Consider the following 23,625-nt stretch of genomic DNA (forward strand, 5'->3'; position numbering starts at 1 on the left):
TACCTCATTAGAATTGTGAGGACTGCAGGCGACTACATTTTTAACAGTCATAAATCCACTGAATTGTAAGAAACACCCTCATTTTATGTACCACTAAGGAAAAAAATGCTATCAATTAAACTGTGGCACAATGTCTTCACTGTAATCCTGGATGACAAATGGATTAGTCACACCAGCCTCTTGTTGTTTTGAAATTTTCTAGCTCTTCTGAGGGATTTGGCAATTTCTCTTGCCTTGCGCGGCATTGCTTGACACGTGATAAACAGTCCTTTTGCTTGTAGTTTGGTGACAAATGGACAGCCTCTCCTACTTTGAGGTATATTCCTTTCTTAGGACCGATAAAAATTTGACTGTTAACTTTGAAAGAAAATATGGAATGACAGCCATATATCCTCAAGAAGTATTTATTTGGCCAATATCAGATTTATGTTCACTGCTTTGTTTTTATGCCTTTCTGGGTACAGTAGATTTCTGTCTCAAATCAAACCAAAAGGGTCATATTTCTGAAGAGATTTTAAAAGGCAATTAAACTCAACATGGCTGGTACCAAACGGATACAGCTCCACTGAGTGACGGCCATGACCGAGTTCACACGTATAATTCACAACTGACACCAATCCCTATAACTGTGACCTGCCACTGATTAAAGATATAGCCCACTGAGGAAAAAAATGTGTGGTAGAGTTGATGAAACACGCATTTCAAGCAAAGTTAGTTCATTGTCTGGCAATTCATACATGCTGGTCTTATTCCAAACACGTCTTGTAAAGACAGTGTTTTTCCTCTCAAACTGCCCTGTCTTATATAGTAGTTACTTGTCACATGTGACTATAAATATTTAAAAGGAGGGGCGCCTGGGTGGCTCAGATGGTTTCACATCTATCTTCAGCTCAGGTCGTGATCTCCAGGTCATTGGATGGAGCCCCACGTCAGGCTCCCAGCTCAATGGGGAGTCTGCTTCTCCCTCTCCCTTTGCCTCTCCCCCTGCTTGTGCTCTGTCTCTCTCTCTCTCTCAAATAAAATCTTTTAAAAAAACATTTAAAATGAAATTAAATAAAATAAAAATTCAGTTCCTTAGCTGCCCTAGCCACATTTTAAATGCTCAACAGTCATATGTAACTAGTAGCTACCTACAGGCCAGAACGGATAAGAACATTCTCGTCATCACACAAAGTTCTATTGAACAACGGTTTTCTAGGAAGTTCTATCAATTATAATATCAAATTATATGTCATAATATCTTTATTTAAAGTTTTGAATCTTGCTTAAATTGGAATCAAGATGACATAGGGGAAAAAGGAAGCACTACCTCATTTATTCATCAGGATGGGTCTTGAATAAAGGATAAAGATAAAATTAGCCTTGCTGACTAGCAAATAGATTGCTGTCAATTTGCAAAATTCCCTATAACAGGTGAGTGGTTAAACAAGCTGTGATAAATCCATAGCCAGGAGTACCACTTGGTGTAAAAAGGACACAACTTAGATGGAAACAAGAGTGTTACACTGAATGAAAAAAAGCTAATTTCAAATGTCATACACAATCTGGCTCCATTTGTATGACATTCCCAAAAGATTATTATAGAGATGGAGAATGAAGAGAAATTAGTAATTTCGAGGGATTAGGAATCTTGGAGGGGAGGACGGTGGGTGTTTAAAGGGAAAACATTAGGGAGACCTGTGTGGTGATAGGACAGTTCTGTATCTTGATTCTAGTGGAGTTACACAAATCACACGTGAAAAAATGGTGTAGAACTATAGGCACTCAATGAACCGGCATCACTAACCTGCTTTTAATATTGTAGTGTTGTTACATAAGATGTAACCACTAAGAAAAACCAGGTGAAGGAGAATATTTGCAACTTCCTGTACATCTGTAATTATTTGTAACTTCCTGTAAATCTATAATTATATTAAAAGAAATTTAAAAGAACTTAAAAGAAATTGTTTTGAAAGAAAAAGCTAAAAAAGCCAACAACAAAAAAACCCAAAAAACCAAGAATAAAGAAATCCCTGGAGGGAGAAGCCCAGTTTTGTGGATGGGTGCCAGGTTGGGGGGGGGGGTGGGCACCAGGTTACGTTGGATTATCCAGATCAGCCCCAAACTGAGTCACAAGGGTTCTAATATTAGGCACACGGGGAGGATTTGACAGGAGAAGACGGAAGGGCAACAGGACCCTGGAGGCAGAGATGCAGCGGCAAGGGAAGGATCATCTGGACTCCCCAGAAGCGAGAGCAAGCAAGGAAGACTCTCTCCTGCAGCCTTCAGAGGAAGCGCTGTCCTGTCAGCACCTCAGCCCAGACTTCTGGCCTCCAGAACTGAGAAAGAACAGTTCGTGGCTGTGGTAAGCCACACAGTGGGTGGGAATTTGCTCCAGCAGCCCTGGGAGTCTAACACCACTAGAGGGAGTAGCTCTGCAGTTGGGCCTGTGGGTTGGCCTCTCCCCATCCAGCCGGGGGCAGATGAGGAGAAAGGAAAACCCAGGGAACTCACCACCCGTCACTGCTTGGGTCCAAGTTCTCGAGCCAGTCTTTGGCCTTCTACCTTTCAGCGACTACTTGTACTTGTGTAGATAACGCGGAAGGATTTTAGTTATACTCAAAGGGAGGACTGGGGAAAGTACATCTACTTCATGTTTTTGGGAGCGGGAGTCCTACCTTGAGTTTTCACCCAATTTGCATATTCCAGTCACATTGGTCTTTTTAAACCATTCCACTGGCGATGTCATTTTCTTGTTCAGAATTCTTCAGTGACTCCTGAGTGCTCATAAAATAAGCCCATAAACCCTTAGCCCAACATTCATTCCCTCCCCAGGCTGGCCCCATCCCAGCCTGTCTTTGTGGTCTGACTTCCTACTATGCTCCTCACCCGTGTTTCCAAAACCATGCTGTCTCCAATTCCAGCTCTTTGGGATGTTAAGAAATGTGACACTCACATGGGCCGGGGAGGAGAAAGGCTCTATTGTCCGATGTGTCCCGTGAACAGATCGACACGGTTGAGGCTGTTTATAATCACAGGACTCTCAAGAACTTTAATATGCTAGTGTACAGTGTGACTCTCCAAGAGACAATTAAAGCCTGAAGTGTCTCCCAAACTTCCTTGACCTTGACCATGAAACCCTTGGTACTGCTTCCATGGAAGCCAGTTTGTGAAACTCCTCTATTCCAACTTCCTTCTCTGATCAAACTCACCTATTTGTGATCATCTAGACTCGTTTTGCTTTCCTGCTTTGATGCACAGAAGTCTGGTGAAATCTCGAAGAAGCTGTCCTAAGTGCGGACCCACAACACATGACCCACGTGCTACTCAATTTTATGACATTTTGCGTTAAGTTGGTTTTTGAGTTCCCAAGTCCTAACCACAAACATTGTAAAAATAGATTGTGGAGCCCGGTGCAAATGTTTGAGTTCTGTTACAAAATATAGAAACTATTTTTTAAATAAGTCAATTTAATAATACTGCTAGATGACAGAAGCAGGAGCTCCCCTGGCCCAACGCCGCCCCACGCAGCTGCGTCTGAGCAAGGGCAGGAGTGGGCACAGTGTCCGCAGATGTGGGGTTGACAGGTCCCCTCTTCTTCTTTCCTTCCCCATGATGACTCACCCCCAGGTGGTCTCGGGGACCCGAGGGAAGGAAGCTGCTCATCTGCGCTGGCTCTCGCGAGCAACCCTGTGGTGGAAAGGACGGTGGCCGGGGAGAGCTAGCGTGTACCTACGAGGGAGCATGACCACTAAAGTCGTTGGGGAAAGGGACGTTTTAGCAGCAGTGAAATGAAAAGAGGAAGAGAAAGAATGGGGCCAGGCAAGTCTACCGTTTAAATCTGTCTGGTTCCGAATCCAGATGAAACACTAGCTGTGAGGACAGGTGGATCAGGGCCTTTGGAGATCGGGAGGGTCAGGAGAGGACAGGCTGACATCGAGTGTCATTCATACTTTGTCCTGAAAGAGTCCCGTTAGACATTTGTCCAGCGGTCTGTGGGCAAGTACCTCGAGCACATTTCCAGAGCAGGGGAAGCAGCCCATGCCTGGCCTCAGTGTTTGCTGAGCCTCTGTGATGGAGGACTTTTCCAGTGTGCAGACGACGTTGCTGGTAGTGCCCACGGAGGGCCACACCCCTGGCCTGCAGTGAATGTCACAACTCCCAGGGAAAGTGAGAGGATCCTTTGTCTGGGTGCCGATGACTTCTGAGATGTCGTTAGAACAGGGGGCCAGCATGGGAGGACCTCAGGCCAGGCAGCCCCATCAGGTGGTCAAGGCCACCCACACAGTCAAGAGGCCTGTTCCAGGCTGTTCTGTTCTTCCTCCTCTGTCTGTAGCCAGCTCCAGTCTAGAGACTGAAAGTCAACAGGCACGTTAAAAATACAGGGGCCACCACTACACCCCGGGTTGTTTGTCTTCCTCGGGACAGCACAGTTTAGATCAGCATAATTTACAGGGAAATTTCAATCCTCTCATTAAGAGTAATTTTGTTATTAACGGCTACTCTTGGGCTAAACCTACGTTTTCAAAACCATACAGGAACTTTCCCTTGGCCTAGTGAGAAGTCACTCAGATGCTGTGACCACGGAAACTAGACGGGGAGTTTCAGTATTACCGGCGGCTCACAGCACTTACTTATGCTCGCTGTGGGTAGGTGGTTCTCAGAGCTACCTCAGCCACCCATTTCCAACGCTACCAGATGAAACTTCCCTTTCCTCTGGCAGAAGTGCCCCTCGGCCATGAAATGCTCAAAATACGCCCTGTCAGGAGCAGGACACACAGCGACGCAGAACAGAGAAAGCCCCTCACCGGAGATGGACACCCGAATAAGTAAGAAGTGATTACAATCACCAGTGGTGTCCCGTCTGATTCCTCTGACAACTGAGAAGTCAGGGGGAAGCTAGCAGGTCACGGTCTTGGCAGGAAAGGGCCTTTCAAAAGCTGAGGAATGACTTCAGGTTCTCTCAGCAACGTAAGCTTTGCCTTAAAATGTACTTGTGTCTTGACTCACTTTTTATCAGGGTGGCTTCCCTGTAACTAGTACGACCTACCGCTAAGCCCCCTGAGAGGGGGTGCTGTGACAGGGTCTGGCCCTGTCCCCCGAGTCTCGCACAGTACTCCCCACACAGAGACACTCAGCAGGGAGAGAAAGACCTTCTCAGAATGACATCACCTCCCTTATAAAAATGGAGCGTTGCAAGGGTTAAATGAAATACTGCACACCAAGTGCCTGTCCCCCTTCAGTAATTGTTAGCATCGCTGTGAGTAATAACATGTATTAGGAAATTGTTAAGCGTAGACTGAGACGGAGGACACGCTGGATTGCCTTTCCGTTTTGTTTTTCTGGTTTGCCAGGGAAAAGACGGACACGGAATAGTGGGGATTTACGCAGCCGGTTACCCTCAAACTCTGGTCCTGTTCTTTGATGGTGTCTTGCATCGCATGTTCTAGCTGCGAACACAGGGTGTGCGCTTCAGTCACCAGCTCTCCACTGGAGAAAAGGATCACAGTATTAGAAAATGCTTGACGTGGTTTTTTAGAGATAACACTATTGTTTAGAAAATAGGCTACAGGGGTGCCTGGGTGGCTCAGTGGGTTAGGCCGCTGCCTTCGGCTCAGGTCATGATCTCAGAGTCCTGGGATCGGGTCCCGCATTGGGCTCTCTGCTCAGCGGGGAGCCTGCTTCCTCCTCTCTCTCTGCTTGCCTCTCTGCCTACTTGTGATCTCTCTCTGTCAAATAAATAAATAAAATCTTTAAAAAAAAAAGAAAACAGACTACAGAGCTTTGGACAAGATTTTAAAAATTAAATTCCAATTACTTTGACCCCGAGGGTCTTCAAGTGCCAGGTCCTGACGAGTAATCTCACTGACCTTGCTAAGCACTTTTCAGAAGCCCACACCCAGCCATAAGTCGGCATTACCATTCACAGTGGGAAATTAATTTAGAAGTTAGAAGTCAGTGAGCGCACTCTGACGTAACTAGATAGTTGAATTTAATTCTCTCCAAACTGCCAAAATCTGAAGATATCCCACAAATCACCTGTTTTCCAATTTTTGAAATAGAAAAAAAAAATTATGTAGACCAAGTAATTCCACCATTTCCACAGTTCCTTGAGATCTGTGAAAAAGTAAGTCCTGGGAACTGATTGAATTTGATCCATTCTCTCTTTTCTAGGATTAGAAATGCACCAGTCGGTTCAAGAACCTCGGTGGGGAGAGAGGGGAGAGTACAATAAGCCGCTGTCCTGTTCCAACCTCGGCTCCATGACACATACAGACAACCTGTGCTCCTGGAACGACTTCTCCAGAGCCTCCAGGATATCACGGGGGCACTATGCCCAGTGCAGGGAGACAGTGCCCTGGAAGTGCTCACCTTGCAAAGCCTGACACTCTGCTGCAAGGAACACAGGCCACGTTTTTGCTCAGCCCCTTCCGCGTGGCTGCTAACTAGGCTGAAGATTCAATGCCAGCTCCAGAGCGCAATGGGAGGGACACATGACCTGGTTACCATCCTTAAGCTCACCGCAGGTTGGGGAGAGTTAAGAATCTAAGGCCACGTGTTAGTACCACAACACACAGGCTAGGAACTCCCCAAGCACAGGAATAGGACTTTTAAAACAGCTTTATTGAGATGTAATTTACATGCCATAAAGTTCACCCATTTAAGCTGTATTAATTGGATGGTTTTAGTATATTTACAGAATGACACAATCTTTACAATCTAGTTTTAAAACATTTTTATCATTTAGAAGGAAACTTTGTACCCGCTATCAGCTCTTTCCCATCGCCCCCCTCCACCTGCCCTAGGCAATCATTAATCTATTTTCCATGTCTGAAGACTGGGTCCTGGGAATGATTTTAACCATCGCCAATGCCTAAGGCCCAACACGTAGTAGAAGGCGTTGAGGAAACTGCAGGGGGCTGAACTAGAAATAAAAACCCGCACAGGCGGTCCAAGAAGAGAGAGCTCTGTGTGTGTGAATGGTCAGGGCAATGGAGGAGGGGGAACCAGATATGGACAGCAGATATGTGCTGCAGATAGGAGAACCACCCAGGGCAGGAAGTTGGCCAGAGGTTCTGGAACCTCAGTGACCATCAGCAACCAGCTCAGGCTTCTGAAAAGCTGCCTGCTGGGCCCACCCCTGAGCCATTGACCCAGCATCTGCATCTAACAAGTGTCCAGATATGGCGGCCGCTGCTGGTCTGGGTCAGACTTCCAGAACCAGCCGGCTAGGCCAAGAGTTTGTACGGGAACAGCAGATCAACCTGGAGAGTGGCTCCGAGGTGGCCGTGTAAGTCTGAAAAAGCTCAGCTTGGATCCTCTAGGGGAATGGGAAGCTGCTACTAGTTACCAGCCAAAACAGTAACTTGATCCAATGGCATTCTGTGAAGAGTCACTCCAACAGAAAGGGCTTGGAGGTGGAATTCGACAGGAAGCAGGGAGGGGAAACATGCTGTTCACCACCTCGTGGCTATGGCCCAGGAGACTGGAGAGGAAACCAAGGGAGGAGTGGGGGGTGAGGACAGGCAGGAGGAGGCAAACTGTAGCTTGGTAACTCAGAGTGGTGGGGGGTGAGGAAGAGGCAAGATGACAGTGGCGTGGCCACCAGAGCATGCCCTGTGGGGAATACGGTTTTGAACAACAGATGATGGCTGACATGACTAGCACTTTCCGTATCTTCATTAAGCAATTCGAAATCCAGGCCTCAGACAAGAAAAGTACTTAGCTAGCAAATTACACCGGACAAGGAGAGTAAAATATCACATCTGCCTGGCATATGAACCAACACAAAGAAAAACATGCATGAAATCGTTAGACAGATGAAATGATCTCTCAACGATAAACAAGCATTTCGATTCCCATGCTCTCCCGATGCACCCGTGGCTATCACGCCTGGCACGGAAGAGTGACCCACCTTTTCTTGATGGCCTCGGGTAAGCTGTTGGGGGCAGCAGAAGGCTGAGACAGCAGCTGACCCGAGTGACTGAGGCGAGAAGCATTCATGCTGTCTGGGCTTCCACTGACAGGACCACGGACTTTGCTCTGAAGGACAAAACCAAAAGAAAATCAACAGAATTTTGGAGCAAATGATCCCAACTTTGCATTCCCACCATGGTATTTTCTCATGAAATAACTGGTCACAAGACACTAGCTAGTCCTATAAATTATGACTCAACATCTCTCCTCATGACCACAGTTTACATTTCGGCTTAGAAAATCTTTGTCTATAGGTGTACTTTTTAAAATGATTTTATTTGACAGAGAGTGCACGCATGTGCAGAAGCAGAGGAAGAAGCAGACTCCCTGCTGAGCAAAGAGCCAGAACCCTGAGATTATGACCTGAGCCAAAGGTAGACACTATAGGTGTACTTTTTTTCTTTTTTTTTTTTTTTAAAGATTTTATTTATTTATTTGTCAGAGAGAGAGGGAGAGCCAGCGAGCACAGGCAGACAGAATGGCAGGCAGAGGCAGAGGGAGCAGCAGGCTCCCTGCAGAGCAAGGAGCCGGATGTGGGACTCGATCCCAAGACGCTAGGATCATGACCTGAGCCGAAGGCAGCCGCCCAACCAACTGAGCCACCCAGGCGTCCCAGGTGTACTTTTTGATAAAAGATTCTAAATATAGGGAAATTTGAGTACCCGTATTCACAGGTTTAATTCATTAGTTTGACTGCTTAACAAACTCTAACAAAAGAAATTTAGACAGGGATGGTTTTGTTTTTCCAAGTAGAAGACTGAGACACACAAAAAGCTTCTAAGAGGCTTTCTGTGAATCGCATCATCTGTGGGACAGCCGAGCATAACGTTCTGGCCAAGCCCCCAGGGCCGGCTGGCTGCTGCAGCCACTCCCGCTCAGTCAAGGTTAAACCAGGGCTCTGGCTGCTTACAGCCCGCAGACGTGACCTACTGTCAACTCTCCCAGCACCGCATGTCCCTCCCCTCCGAGTCTCCAGCCAGTCGCTCATCTGCGGTCTCGCGATCTTCTCGTGGACCTGGTGCTGCCCTTGCTGCAGCCCATGTGACTTCAATCCCACTCAGCCCTGCGAGGTGGAGGAACAGCCCTGGTTCCACATCCTTCCTTCCAGCTGAATGTCAAGGTCCAGCTTTCACCTGTCAGTCAAGCACCCAGTTTCGCCCTGCGGCTTGTCGCCCATTGAGAGAACCAGCCGTCTGCCTCCTCTGCTCTGCCTGGGCCTGCGAGTATGGCGGAGGGCAGCCCTTCCACTGCCCTGTCCCTCGCAGCACAGGGGCTCTATGACTCCAGGCCCTACCCCCAGAGAGGTCCCTCCCTCTTGGGGGCTGAGGTCTGTCCAAGCCTCAAATCCGTTCTCCAGCTGCCATGAGGGATTTCTCTAGAGCCCAAATGTGATCATACCATTCCCATACTTTAACTTCCTGCAGCACGAAAGATGAAGACGAATTCTGGGGTGTTTTCTATGCCTTCAGAACAAAGTGGGCCTGCATATGCGCAGCCCCTGCCTGCCTCCCCATTTTGTTCCACACGACAGCCTGCCCCCCGCCCCCACCAGAACACTCTGCGTGTAGCACCCAGAACACAGCCACTCTTTTAGGCCAACGTCCTGGGCCTCGGATAGAGCCAAGTCTTCGCTCTGGAAGGTCCTCTCCACCTACCCACCTAATTCCTACTCATTCTTCAGCCGAAGCAACACCTCCTTGTGGATGTTCCCCGTGCCTCCCTCCCCTCCAAGAGGCTCTTTTTGTTCATGTTACAGCCCAGCTTACAGCACTCGAGCTGCTGAACAATACTTCCTGCCCAATTCAAATCCACTTCCCTGTGCATGTCCCTGCCCAGATGGCGAGCCGCCGGCTCAGGGCCCATGCTGCTTTCCTCCTTTACCTCCCGTCTTCATCCCATTCCTGGGCTCCTGGGCACATGTCAGGGCTCAGTAAACGTCACACGAATGCAGAAGGCAGATCAGGCCATCCTCGGGAGTACCTCAACTTCCCTCTCCTTCCTCAATCTTCTCTCCTTATCATCTTTCCTTTTTTCTTTTCTTCCTTTCTTACAGGCGTAAACATCACCCACCCCTTCTCAAGGCCGAGGCATCCATGCATGTTCATCTTGCTGATACCCCGTTGTTCTCATGACTTGCAGACTCCACTGTCTCCTGCCGTTTGACACTGTGACTGTCCCAGCGACTGTCCCCTTCTGCCTGGCCTACAGATCCAGCCCATGATCTTAGAAATACCACCCTTGCATCCTGCTTCCACCTTAAGTGACTATCGTCCCATTTTCCCCTTTGCTCTGTCAAACAGTGTCAGTGACTAAATCGGTCTTCATCCCAGGTAACCTCTCTGCAGCCTGCACGGCGCAGGTCTCTCTCTCCCATCAGCTCTGGTTTCCATGGCCTTTACTTGGCTCTTCTCCTTCTCTGTCTTAGGCTCCTTTTTGTGTCCCATTTTCTCTCTGAGCAACATGCTGTGGAATCTCAACCACAGTGACAGTGGCAGTGGGGGGAGAATGCCTGGGTGGCTCAGATGGTTAAGTGTCCACCTTCGGCTCAGGTCATGATCTCCAGGTACTGGGATCAAGCCCCATGTCGGGCTCCAGCCAATGGGGCATCTGCTTCTCCCTCTGCCTGCTGCTCCCCCTGCTTGTGCTCGCTGTCTCCCTCCCTCTCAAATGAGTAAGTAAAATGGACAGTAAGACAGCGGGCACAGGAAGTATGAGGGACAGTACTGAGCAGCAGAGACTTGGGTGAGGGTGAACCAGTCCAGCAGACATGCCCTGTAGTGAGCTGCATGGAGGTCCCCCAAAGATCCGCCCATGTCCTAACTCCAGGAAGCTGGGAATGTGACCTTAGTGGAAAAGAGGGTCTGCGCAGATGCAGTCAAGGGTCCTGAGAGGAGATCATCCTGGACTACTGAGAGGGGAACCAGATCCAATGGCATGGGTACTTATACGTGACACCCAGGAGACAGACACAGAGAAGAAGGCCTTGTGCAGACACAGGCAGATACTAGAATGATGTGGCTGTGAGCTAAGGAACACCTGGGGCTGCCAGAAGCTGGGAGAAGCCAGGAAGGACTCTCCCCTAGAGCTTGCAGAGGGAGCTCAGTCCCGCCAACAACGTGGTTCCAGGACCGCAAGGGAGTGACTCTGGTGGCACCTGACTACAGTGGCCTCAGGAAACTCATGCAGGCGGAAGTTAGAACACCTGGCCCTGGCCGGACCCCACCCTGCCTGAGGAGGGCAGTGAGAGAGGAGCGGTGGCAGCAGAGCACTTGGCCATTAGCTCTGGGGCTCCCCCTTGGAGGGTGGTGACAGCACAGAGATGGAAAGGCCCCGAGAGGCTGGCGGGCTAAGGGCTGGGCCGCGGGGCTCACGCACACAAGCGATCTTCAGAAGATTCCAGAGTTCCTTCTGCCGCTTCTCCTGAAGCCGGACAACGGTCTTCTCATCTTCGTTCATTAAACTCACCACCTCTTCCACCTTGGGCAACAATTCCAGAGCCTTCTGCTTGCATACCACAGTTTTACTGTAAAGAACAAATGTGACAAACTCCAGTGGCATTGGGGCTGGAGAAAGCAGGAGAACATAATCCTTAGGAATTACGAATCCAACAGCAGCTTCAGGTAAATTTTCTCCAGGTTAAGTGAGTCAGAGGGGAGTGAGAAGATGACCCCATGTGCAGCCTCGCTGCTCCTCTGAATTCCACCCTTGGGAAGGGAAGTCGGGGCGAATACCTGAGCTGCGTATAAATCACTCTCACTTTCTTCTCAAAGCCTTGGATGGCCTGGAGGAGCAGCCGGACCATCTCCTGACTGTCGCCATCCGTTCGCTGGTCTAGAAAGAGGGAAGGAGCCCACAGTTCCTCAAGGGGGCTGGCAGAGAGCGCCTACACCGCGCACTGACAAAACAAGGCCCTACATACCTCTGGGTTTCTCCCGAAGCCTCCTATAAAGCTCCCTTGCCTGCTCTTCTCTGAAACATATGAAGGAGAAATTCTGTTAAGATGCAAGGTCAAATAAGCACATTTGAAACACTGCTTAGGGGGGGTGCCTGGGTGGCTCAGTCGTTAAGCATCTGTCTTCAGCTCAAGTCATGATCCCAGGGTCCTGGGATCAAGCCCTGCATTGGGCTCCCTGCTCGGCAGGAGGCCTGTTTCTCCCCCTCCCACTCCCCCTGCTGTGTCCTCTCTTTCATGGTGTCTCTCTGTGTCAAATAAATAAATAAAATCTTAAAAAAAAAAAAAACACCCAAACCATTGGTTAGCTAATTTCTGCCAGAACAGTTACTGACTTTTAGAAGCAAGACTAGCATTGTCTTGACTGGAGAAAATTATCACCCCTGGAGATGGCACAAGTGATGCCTCCAACAAGGAAATAATAGCCGCTGTCATCAAACCCGAACCATCGCTAAGGTTTAATGAGAGAGAGTCTCAGGAAGCGAGTTTCTACTCTGTCCCTTGGAATTTCCTGTCCATATGGCTTCTGCAATAATGACCCCAGTACCATCACTGGGCTGGGTCTAAGCCCAGAGAATATGGGCCCCCCTTGAAAACTCAAGCCCAAAGGCAACACCATCTTCTATCCCTTTCTGGCCTCAACACTGAAACTGGCTGATATTTTCAGCAGGGACTTTCATTTGAAAACTAAAGGAAAATAAAGGGTTAAATAATTGGAGAAAATACAGACTCTGGATCACCAGATTTCTGGTATTTGAGCTTCTGAGCCTGAGAACCCTAGTAAAGGCATCGGAGGGACCCGGCTGAGCCCAGGCCAGAGCTCCTGTGAGTCTGAGGCCGCTCGCCTGTTTCCCTCCCCACCTGCAGCCAGGGAGCTCCCCCTGATTCCCTTCAGGGAGGACGGCTTTGCCAGCACACCTTATCACCGCCGCCTGAATCAAGGCCAAATTCCTGATAAAGATACAAATGAATGGTTTCTGGGTTCAAACTCTTAAGACTGGCCAGGCTCCTTTTCTGTTCTACTTTCTGGTCTCTGAACCATGCCTGGATCAGCGTGGACAGTGGTTAGCGTGGCGAACCCAGCCTCTGTCACAGCCTTTACAGTTTCTGAACGCCTGCTCTATCTGAATCGTGTGATTTGACCTTCACAGCTCTGTGAGGTCAGACAGTTCTGCTCTCCACTCAAGAGATGCGGAAATGAAGGCTGCGGCGACAGTGGTTTGGCCGCGCCCATCTCGGGAACTCTCTACGTGCCCATCTCTGGAACATGCCACGACGCTTCGCCAGAGGCTCATAGGCTCTACGGAACAGTGTCCCAGAGCTGCCCCGGTAACCACACCCGCACCCCTGGATGTTGGCGACACCCACACAGAAGCCTGTGTGGGGCGCCTGCGGGTGGGCCTGCCGCCCAGGGCTACTCACAGGTCGTCCAGCGTGCCGCCCTGCTTCCGCCCCATGGGGCTCCTCTGCAGGTCCACGATGTCGGTCTGGAGCGCCATCATCCGCTCCACCAGGAGCCTCACCTCGTTCTCCTAAGGAAAAAGCTGTGCTAATGTCAACTGACATAATAAGGGCCTTCTGAGGCGCGCGATTTCAGGGGCAACACCCTCCAGATGCACTGAAGACCCTCGACTGGCTGGCTCGAAGGGATGCAGCTTTGGAGTCCAATGGCCGGGGTTCTGAGCACGCGACCCTCACTTTCTAGCTGTGTGACCCAGGCCGGAGTCTCCTCCCTCCGCCACCCAACAGGCTTCTAAACGGGCCACTACGGGGTTGGGTAAGGTATGGCAGGTAAAGCACCCGGCAGCGGGCCTGGCAAGGAGAAGATGCCCAAAGCACATTCCTTTCTCTTCCCTTCGTTTGTCCATCCCCCGTGGGGAGGCAGGCCCAGGCTCCCGTTGCAGAGCTTAAGGCGAGCTCGAGCCAGGGTGGGACGCAGCACTCACGGTCCTGTGGCGGGGGTGGTTATCTGTGTCATACCCACCTGGAAGCACACATGCCGGTACTGATTCAGAGAAACTGATGTTAGGACACAGAGGTGAAGGTCCCTTCCCAAAGTCACAGGAGAAAATGGAGAAAGGTCCAGAAAAGTCCTTGGAGCCTTCAGTCTTCCATTTGTGTGGGGTTCACCAAAGCTGAACTTACTTCCCTTACCTCACAATTAACGTTTTTCAGTGGTAATAGATTTATGCTGTCCTATGACTTTATGCTTGGGCTTTTTGTCCAAGTCGATTTTTGTCTTATCGATTTAGTGTCTCAACAAAACTAGGCAAAACCCCTGGTGGGATGGAGCACTGATCATTCATCCGAGGCCCTTTCTAAGAGGAAGGGGTCTGGGCTGCCTGCAAGGACGCTGCCCATTTTCCCTTACTCAAGGCTGCACCAGGTCTGGGTGGTTCCTCCATCTGCCCTCAAGGGGCCCGCTTGACTGGCTACCACCCTAGCCTCTTTCTAGCAAGGCCTAGTCAAGGTAAGAGAGCACGACGAGGACAACCGGATTTCGGACTCATGAACTGATCCAGTGTTTGAGGAGAGAGTAAGAAAAGGCAGTGAGAAGGCTTAGCCCCTCTCTCAGTAAGGACAAGAATCTAGAAGCAGGAGTCTCCTACCCGCCCACAGAGCTCCACAGCCTGTTCCATTTCCCTCCAGGCCAGCAGCAGCTTATCTGACGCTGGGGGAAAAATAAAATAGGGGGAAAAAAAAGAAAAACAAAATGAAAACACCACAAAACCAAAATAGAAACAAACAACTCAATTATAAGAGGCAAAAGAAACCTCAAGAAGAGAAAAGAAAAAAAAAAAAAGACAGGAATCGTCTCTCCAAGAGGAATGCAGAGAGTTTACTCACTGATCCCAAACTCCGTTTGCTCACTGTACTTCTCCAGGTCAATCTGGATGCTGGTTTTAAAGAAGTCCAACTTGGCTTTGAGCTGCTGAGACATGGAAGCCATAGAATTCTTCATCTTGGAGAGACAGCTATTATTCCGAAGGAGATTCATCCTGCAGGGACCACAAGAAACAGAACCTTCTGGCATCTCTGGGATCCAAATACCATTTCCTGGACAATACTGAAACCACCTCAAACACCAAGGCAGGTCCCTACTGTAATTATTATTGTCATAACAAAAGCAGCCCCCTCTAATCATAAAGACAATCTCCTAGCCCTCAGCGAGCATGAGGTTCTGTACCAAAACTGGAATTCAGCCCAGTGCCATGCCAAGGACAACAACCCGGAGAGGGAGTTGGGCAGTCCCTGGCATGAGTCAGGGGAGTTTTGCTAACCCAAATTCCAAGGAGCTTTTCCAGAGTCCAAATTCAGCCCCTAGTTCAGCCAGCCCGGCCTCAGTTTACACTCCTGCTCCATGTGCTGACCTCCCTCACCTCGTAAAGTCTAAAAGGGCCTCCCCCTCAATCCCGCCCAGCCAACCACTTCCTGCCCGTCCAAACCAGTGTCTCCCTCTTGTCTCTCCTACCAGTGGCTTCTGGGCCCCTGCCTCCGCCACCTCCCTGCGGCAAAAGCCACCAAGCAATTTAAAATAAGTCCCAAAGCGCCTGGCACAGTACATGGCAGCTCGCTGTCCCTGCTGCAGCCGGTTACAGTCCTCCTTCAGGGTTTGGATGCTGTGCCAGACCTGGCCCCACACCTTCCTCAGCTGGAAGAAAGACAGGTTCCTCTTGGGCTCTTGAACTGGAACAGAGACATACATGGCCGTCAGAGAATAACTGCCCTGAGGTTAACCATGTCCTGCCTCGCGACATCACTGGTGTTTTTACATTTTTTAGTGACTATGCAGGGCGCCTGGGCGGTTCAGTAGGTGAGGACCCCAGGTCTTGGGATCAGGCTCCAGTCAGGCTCCCTGCTCCGAGGGGAGTCTGCTTCTCCCTCTCATTCTTCCTTTGTGCTCTCCTTCTCAAATAAAGAAAGAAAATCCTTTAAAAAAAAAAAAAGAACTACTATGCTATTGCATAACTTTTTTGGGTGAGAAGTCTGGTTACTGTCACACGTATTTTTTTGTACCCCATTAACAGCACCAGCATGGACCAGTCAATAAATACCTACAAGTATCGATTTGAAGAAACAGTTGGTGACCCATGTACAGACACTCACATGTATATAAGGTTGTATGTTTTCAATAAACCTTTATAACATTTAAGGTCATATGAAGTTTTCTAAAAATTCAGCTTCAACCAGTAGTACTAGAACATGTTTAAATAGGCAGGAAGTCTGGAACGAAGACTTTGGACTCCTGATCTGTTTATTCTAAATGTGTGTGTGTGGTAGCAGGAATCGGGGATGCACCAGTATGTTCATCTAACACTCATACAATGGAATACCACACAAGCGTCAGAAATTAGGGGCTCAGGGTACCTGGTGGCTCTGTTGCTTGAGCAGCCCACTGGGTCTGTCTTTCTATTTTTTTTTTTTTTAAGATTTTATTTATTTATTTGACAGAGATCACAGTAGGCAGAGAGGCAGGCAGAGAGAGAGGAAGGTAAGCAGGCTCCCTGCTGAGCAGAGAGCCCGATGTGGGGCTTGATCCCAGGACCCTGGGATCATGACCTGGGCTGAAGGCAGAGGCTTTAACCCACTGAGCCACCCAGGTGCTCCTCCAGTTCACTGGGTCTTGACTCAGGTCATGATCTCAGGGTGCTGGGACTGAGCTTTGCTTCGGGTTCTGAGCTCAGTGGGCAGTCTGCTTGGGGATTCTCTCTCTCCCCCTCTCCCTCTGCCCCTCCCCCTGCTCCCACCACATCCTCTCTCTCAAATGAATGAATAAATCTTTAGAAAAAAAGTTTTATTAAAAAAAAAAAAGAAATTAGGGAGTTCTATATGAACCAACAGGGGATAAATCTCTAAAATATATTATTAAGTGAAAAAAGCAGGGGCAGAGCAGTATATGTCATATGCTACCGTTTGTTGGAGAAAAAAGATATATATATATATATATATGTGTGTGTGTGTATGTATATGTGTATCTGTGTGTGTGTGTATACACACTTTATAAATGAGTAGTAAATGAGTAGAATACTCCTGGAAGATATACCCAAGAATCTGACAGAAGCAGTTTCTCTGGAAGAGACTGGGAAATTGGGAAGACAGGATGGCTTATTTTTCACGGTTTATTCTTTCCACACCTTTTGCTTTTTTTGTATCGCATACATGTATTAATTATTAAAATATAAACAAAACTTCGAAAATCTGATTTGATCAAGTTCAGAGAGCTGCAGGCAGTATTCTCTGTCCTGTGTTTAAAGTTCTACTGATCACGTTATAATTGAAGACTTTCTTTCCTCTTTTTTGGCTGGACTACTAAGCCCCAACTAAAGAAGGCTGCCCTGGGGACCAGATAAGTTCATCTCCTTGGTGTGGACCCCTCCGCGGTCCATGTCTCTCCCTGTGACTATTTTTTTAAGAAAACAGTGATGTTCTTACGGATACAGCTGACACTTTCAGGTTGGGGCCGGGGGGAGATCTGCGTCTCATAGGCGATTTTACTGTTGTCAAAGAGAAAGACGAGATCCATGTCCAGCGTGCGGCCCTCATTCAGCTGCAAAGGAACAAGAACAAGATGAAATCTTGTGGATCCCATCTCTGCTTTTTCCAAGTAAAAACACGGGGATTTCAGAGCGTTTCCCGCTGTTCACCAATAGCATCACGAGCGCCCACGCAGCCTTTCTTAATGATGCCAGCCTAGGCTTTCCCTTTCCTGTTCCTTTTACATTTATCCAAACATAAGCCTTACTTGCAACTTATTGCTTTCTATCTATTCTCCATTGTCTTTACCCTGCACATAGATGTTCGCCATCTCCCTTCCCAGCCCATGCTTGTTTCTGCTACGTTGGCTTTCCCAGATCCTTGGGGCAGGGACCGTGGTGTGCACAGTGGCGGCTGTCCGCACGGTTCTGTACACGAGAAGTACACTGGAAACAGCTTTGGCTGACACGGAGGAACGACGCTTTGCTTGGCAACAGAGGCAACAGAGAGGCGCTGTGAGCGGACTGGATGTAACAAGTCAAGCGTGGAGGGATTCGAGTCTCCCATTAGGCCACGCAGGGGACTGGACGTTCCAACTGAAAACACAGGCAGTGTGCTCCGTGTGACAAAGCAGAGCTGAAATCCCAACAGCTGGGCGGCACAGTGCGAGGAGCACAGGGCCTTCAGTGAGGAGCAGGGCTCACCTTGCCGTCTGAAATACACTGAGCAGCAGGCTTGTCAGGGATCAGCGCCAGCCCAGCTTCCTGCAGCAGCTCCTGGTCCTTCTCAGGGATTCCTGTGTCCTGCTGGATTCTGGCCTGCAAGCTCTGCAGACTCTCGTCCTCTGTCACTGGATAGGTGTGAATGATGCCTGTGACCATGTTCAAGATATGAACCAGCTGCAACACAACCCAGATGTTACTGGAAAAAACCCCATCGTTCCAGAGAGGCCCACCTATTTGCCTGGATTGTCTGCTGCTCCCAACATTTCCCAGCCGCACAAAGAGAGGGGCCGGGCTAGCGGGGGGAAGGGAGCCCCAGTGCCGAGCTTCATACATTCTGGTCTTCAATACTCCTGCTTGTCCACAGCTACCGCCTCACAGCCAAGGTCACCTGGCCGGGGGGGCAGGCACTCTTGCGGGGCCTCCCTTCCCACTGCTTGGATGGCCCAGGACCTGCTCTTTAAGGCGCTCTTCTTCTTCCCAAGCACTGCCGCCGCTCATGGGGAACCCGACCTGCTGCCTTGCGGCTAACCTGGCTCTGCACTTACCTTCAGGTTTAAGATGTCATCCAGGGCCTTGAAGCAACCGTTGGGCCCGTACACAGGATCAGTGCCCCTCTGTCGTGGGTGCCACATCAGCATCAGCTGCAGCCACTTCTCCAGCCGCTGTGCCAGGATGCTGTGGAGAACCAGAGCATGGTGTGAGAGGGGACGGCTCCTGCGCCCTTCTCAGGCGGCCTCCCACACATGCACTGCTATACACAGCTGCGGCAGCCGACATGGGATTACTGAAAATGAATTAACCTGAGGGAAAGCGAATATTTTCCAGTCAAACTGAGAATCTGGGTGCTCATCCCTTCTTGTCTGCTACAATAACCTCTGAAAACCAAGACTTCTCAACAGATGGGTCAACAGACTCATCTCCACTTGGCTGCATGAGAATTATCTATCTATGAAGCTCTTTAAACATTGCAGGCATGTCCCACCTCCAGGCAAGCCCCACACACAAGCTAGATGCCATCCTGCCAGATTTGTCAATCTGCCACCCCCCACCCCACCACCGAAATAAACACTCATGGTCCCACAACAAAGGTCACGCTCCTTCCCAGACACAGGTCCACCTCGTACAGGTGTTCTCAGCCTCCAGAGACCAACTCCCTTCTCACATGCCTTTGTTCCCCTCACTCCTTCCCCCTCAAACTTCGCTCCTCTTCATCTATCCATGTTCTGTACATCTTTCCAGATCCTTCCAGAAAGTTCCAGCGCATCTAAAGTCATTCCACAGAGTTCTAGTACACACGATACCTCGCTCCCCATTCTCTAAATACTCAGGGTAATTGTTATCCATGCTACTCAGTTGTGCATGACTGCCCTGCTCTTTCTTTTGTACTACTACCAATGCTGATCTTACTATTTAAGTGTTCACATTCAGTCTCTAAGACTAGATTGTAATGCTGTTCAAACTACAAAGACTTGTTGACTGTGACACAGTACAAGGCTACACAAGAGTACAAAGAGAAGTCAAACATAATTCCCTACCCTGAAAAGGCTTCCAGTTGACCAGGAGATAAACCCTATGCAAAACTAGATGTAACACACAAGGCAGAAGCCAGTAAAGGTGGTAAGAGGTATAGATAAATTGATATGTGAATTTAGGAATGAGGATTTCTAGATAGGGTGAGAGGTGGGAATCCATTCTAAGTTTAAGACGGAGATGGTTATGTCAAGTCCTTAGTCATGGGAGGCTATCCTAATAACCTATTTAAAAGCTATTTCGTGCCATCGCAGATATTTAATTGCAAAAGAGGATGAGAACTACATAGAGAAGCACCACTGGGCCTTACCTGTTGAGATTATTGGGGTAGGGTAAGGAGCTTGAAAACTTCACGGCTCCGTTCAGGTCCTCACTGACAACGATGTCCATCTCACTCTTCTGCCGGACTTTGGAGTGCCTGCCAACGGGTCATCTCCTTAATCAGAGCCTCTAAGTCACTTAGCAGGCAAGACACACTTTACATCTGTAACAAATCCACTTTACAACCGTATGGGATACCCATAGGTCGTGATTTTGTCTTTGGGTGACAATGCCTCAGTATACTGCTGGGATGGATTCTTTCGGAGCCAGAGGCAAGTCTGAACGACCTTCAGGGGTGGCAGCAGCGACCATCCCGCCCCCAGAGCACCACAGCCAGCACCACCGACTCCTGACCTCACCCTTGGCATGTCTTCATCATTTCCCCTACTTTTCATTTTATCACCGGCAAAATTTACATTTTGACAGAGGATAAAATGAGAACTTCTGAACCAGGCTCACTGCACGCGGATCGCATAGATGGGAAATATGTGGGATGCGTGCCCACACAACGCACTTCCCTCTAAAAGCAGGCAGCTCCACACTACCTCCTGCGGGGAAGGAGCTTTACATTTCCCAACTGAGAGAACTCACAGATGTGTGGACTCATCCAAAATAGTATTTGAAGGGACAAAGTGTTAAACCCAACTAGTTTCAAAGCTTTTCAGTGATGAGGAAAAGAAAGTAAGTGTGAATTATGCCTCAAAGAGGACCAAGTACTTTGACACTGAACTCGGACTCCTTTCCCACAATTACCCCATGTGGGAGAGCCTGTTTCTCGTCTCCCGTTCAGTGGGAAGGAAACAGAGATCCGCAGGGTCACCCAAGTTCACACAACTACAGTGTGGCAGAAATGGGGGACTCAAACCCCCATCTGCTGTTCTTTCTACTCTGTCTGAATGTCCCAGTCTTTCCTTTCCAAAAACGCCTGGGAAATTCAAACACAAATGTTTTAGTCCTGAGGGCTTCTCATTGGCAAGGGGTGAGCTGGAGCGGGGGGAGCACGCAGGAAAGGCGCCGGCGCCGGCGCCGGCGTGAGGCAGCAGCTGCCGTTCACAGCTCCGGCTGGAACTGTGACTGTAAAGCAGGAGCACCAAGAGCGTCATGACGGACAAGTGAGACAGACGATCCTCTAACGGCAAACTTAGTCTGTCAGTGGGAAATTATAAACATAAGATAGTAAATAAAATGCTTATTGCTTAGTTCCTGAAATGTACGTCAAAGTAACATTACAAGAGAATTACGAAGCTCAGATTGCATCTGTCCCGAAATTACTGTCCACCTGCCACCTGCGATGAGAGAGTGAAGTTTTTAAAAAGTCGTCTGAGGCATTACAAGGCAGATGGGACAGACATTTCTCACAGACTACTCCACTGAACAGCTCCTGACTGGGCATCCAAGAGGGCTACCTGAAAGTGTCACCTGGTCTTCAGCACTGGTGAGCGGAGTTCTAAGAAGCTGGTTCTGCAGACAACGCACTTACATAAAGATGCTGAGACATTAGGCATAATGTTTTCAAATACTTGTCCTTCCAGTTCAAATGGATTTTAACTCACCTTGTTAAAAACAATGGAAAAACTCAACATTTGAGCTGCAGAAATGCAGTAATTCTTTGGTTAGTTAAAAACACTACTGATGTACAGATATTGTTATTTTTATGCTGGTTACAGCATCAGGTGTGACTATAAATGAATGAGCTAATTCCTCAATATTCCAGAGCTTATGCAGTTAAGTATTGTTTGTTTTAAAACCAATCACCACAGGGGGGCAGACTCCTTAAGAGCAGGGACCCTGGCTGCAATCATCTTCCCATTGCCAGTGTTTGGCTTATATATGTTGACTAAAATGGACTGCCATCACAAAAACCACTTTTCTGGAATGGATCTCCAAGGCTACATCTTATAAATAAATAATTCATGACGCAAATACCTATCCTTTGAAAAAGTTAATGTTTTCATTACTTCCAGAAAGGTATATAGAAAAATGGTAACAGCCAGTGCTGGCAGTGGTGTGGTGAAAGAGGCAGCTTGGTATGTTCCTGGTGGAAATATTATTTATATAGCCTTTCTGTTGAGCATTCCGATACACATCAAAACCTTTAAAATGTGCGTAGTCTTTGATCAGTTAATTCCATTTCTAGGAATTATCCTAGGGATATGGATATATAAGGATTTCCACACAAGGACACTATTCTTGGTGTTCTTTTAAGAAGTAAAAATTATAAAACACCTGTGCTTCCAGTAACAGGGGGATAAGTTAAAAAAAATTCCAGTACAGCCACTCAGCTGAATACCAAACAGACATTACAAATAACAGAAAAACATAAAGCATTTTCAATAGCCAGACTGAAAGGCAGGTTATATGAGGATGTTTGTAGTAATTTATTTATGGGGTTTTTCTGTTTGTTTGTTTGTTTGTTTTAAGGTATAGCACATACACTGAAGGGCCTGGAGACTCATACAAACATTCATAGTGGCTGTTTCCGGATTGTGTGAAGGAAATTCTTATGTGCAGAAATGCTCTGGGAGCACATGCAAGACAGTTCATATTACACTATCACTGATGGAAAAAAGGTGTGAAACCCATAAATGAACCAACAGACAAACAGAGGCCAATTTGCTTGTACCCACCCCCAAAGTACACCAAAAACCAGTGCTATCAGGTGCCTGGGGTGGGGGTAAGGAAGCCAGGTGGCTGGGAGGCCGGTCAGAGAGGACTTTTCAGTGCATATTCTTCTATTACTTTTGGAAGCTCGAACCATGTGAACTTATTACTGTTCCAGAAGGACAAAAACTGGAAATCAAGACAAAATTTGGAAAAATAGTAGCATTATTTAAATTAGCGTGTGGCCTCTCAAGGAACACTCTGAATGAAACTTGATTCACGGGAATGTCCATTTTTGAACTGTGCATTTCGGTAATGATGAGCCATCACATATACCACAAACCCTCGTTTTTGTAATTAAAAAAAGGTAAAGATAAAATTTTTTTAAAACTTAATTGTCTCCTTTAGTTTTTTTATTAAAACATATTTTTGGGGTAACTTATTTATGTACATATTGGTTTCTATTTTAAGCTACTTTCTTGTGCTTTTGAAACAAAAATCTCTTTCACGGTACAGTAAAATATGTCCATAATACATTACTGCGTAAATACTTTTCATCTGTCATGTGTGCACGTCCTGTATTTGTTTACTAACACACAGCATCCTCAGTGGAAGTGCACCAATGTGTGCAACTGGCTGTGAACACGGCCATGCTGCTATTGCACACACACAGCAAACATTCACCCGGTGTTACATTTAAAGACGTTAAAAACTGCTCTATTTTTCTAGGACTTCAGAGCCTGGACCACCTGCATGCTGAGTCCTAATGGGACATCCTCTATGGGGGACAGATGATAGACGTCTCGGGCTGGGAGCACCCAGTAAGATAGGAACAGGTGAAGGGCATGACAAAGACAGAGGGACACACTCCCCCCTTCAGGGGGCACTCCTGGACCCACCTGCAGGCCCCAGTCCCTCACTCACCACTGCACAGGCTGCCAGTTAGGGAGAAAAGGGCGGAAGCCGGTGATGCACTCGAAAGCCAAGGTGCCGAAGCTCCAGTAGTCCACGGTCACCGTGTACTTCTGCTGCTCCAGGAGCTCTGGGGCCTGTGGGAGAACAAGT

The 23,625-nt window shown here is 48.2% G+C and overlaps 1 protein-coding gene across 3 annotated transcripts in view; it reads right to left on the minus strand.

Annotated features, from left to right (window-relative positions):
- Positions 1–3,004: 3,004 nt before the first annotated feature.
- The window catches only part of IKBKB (inhibitor of nuclear factor kappa B kinase subunit beta), a 62,129-nt gene continuing 41,508 nt past the window's right edge, over positions 3,005–23,625 (minus strand). For 2 of the 3 annotated variants that reach the window (XM_032328868.1, XM_032328870.1), the window contains exons 8-22: positions 23,485–23,609; positions 19,949–20,056; positions 18,654–18,783; positions 18,088–18,282; positions 17,342–17,456; positions 15,472–15,595; positions 14,756–14,907; positions 14,518–14,579; positions 13,331–13,440; positions 11,876–11,925; positions 11,688–11,787; positions 11,332–11,479; positions 7,895–8,022; positions 5,379–5,469; positions 3,005–4,333 (exon numbers count right to left, since the gene is read on the minus strand). In XM_032328868.1, the coding sequence (XP_032184759.1) occupies positions 4,268–4,333; positions 5,379–5,469; positions 7,895–8,022; positions 11,332–11,479; positions 11,688–11,787; positions 11,876–11,925; positions 13,331–13,440; positions 14,518–14,579; positions 14,756–14,907; positions 15,472–15,595; positions 17,342–17,456; positions 18,088–18,282; positions 18,654–18,783; positions 19,949–20,056; positions 23,485–23,609 (1,704 nt within the window). In that variant the 3' untranslated portion in view covers positions 3,005–4,267. Of the gene's footprint in view, positions 4,334–5,378; positions 5,470–6,830; positions 7,466–7,894; positions 8,023–11,331; positions 11,480–11,687; positions 11,788–11,875; positions 11,926–13,330; positions 13,441–14,517; positions 14,580–14,755; positions 14,908–15,471; positions 15,596–17,341; positions 17,457–18,087; positions 18,283–18,653; positions 18,784–19,948; positions 20,057–23,484; positions 23,610–23,625 lie in introns of those variants that run through there. The other variant, XM_032328869.1, reaches the window with a different exon arrangement.

This window comes from Mustela erminea, chromosome 21, assembly GCF_009829155.1.
Source record: "Mustela erminea isolate mMusErm1 chromosome 21, mMusErm1.Pri, whole genome shotgun sequence".
Lineage (NCBI taxonomy): Eukaryota > Metazoa > Chordata > Mammalia > Carnivora > Mustelidae > Mustela > Mustela erminea.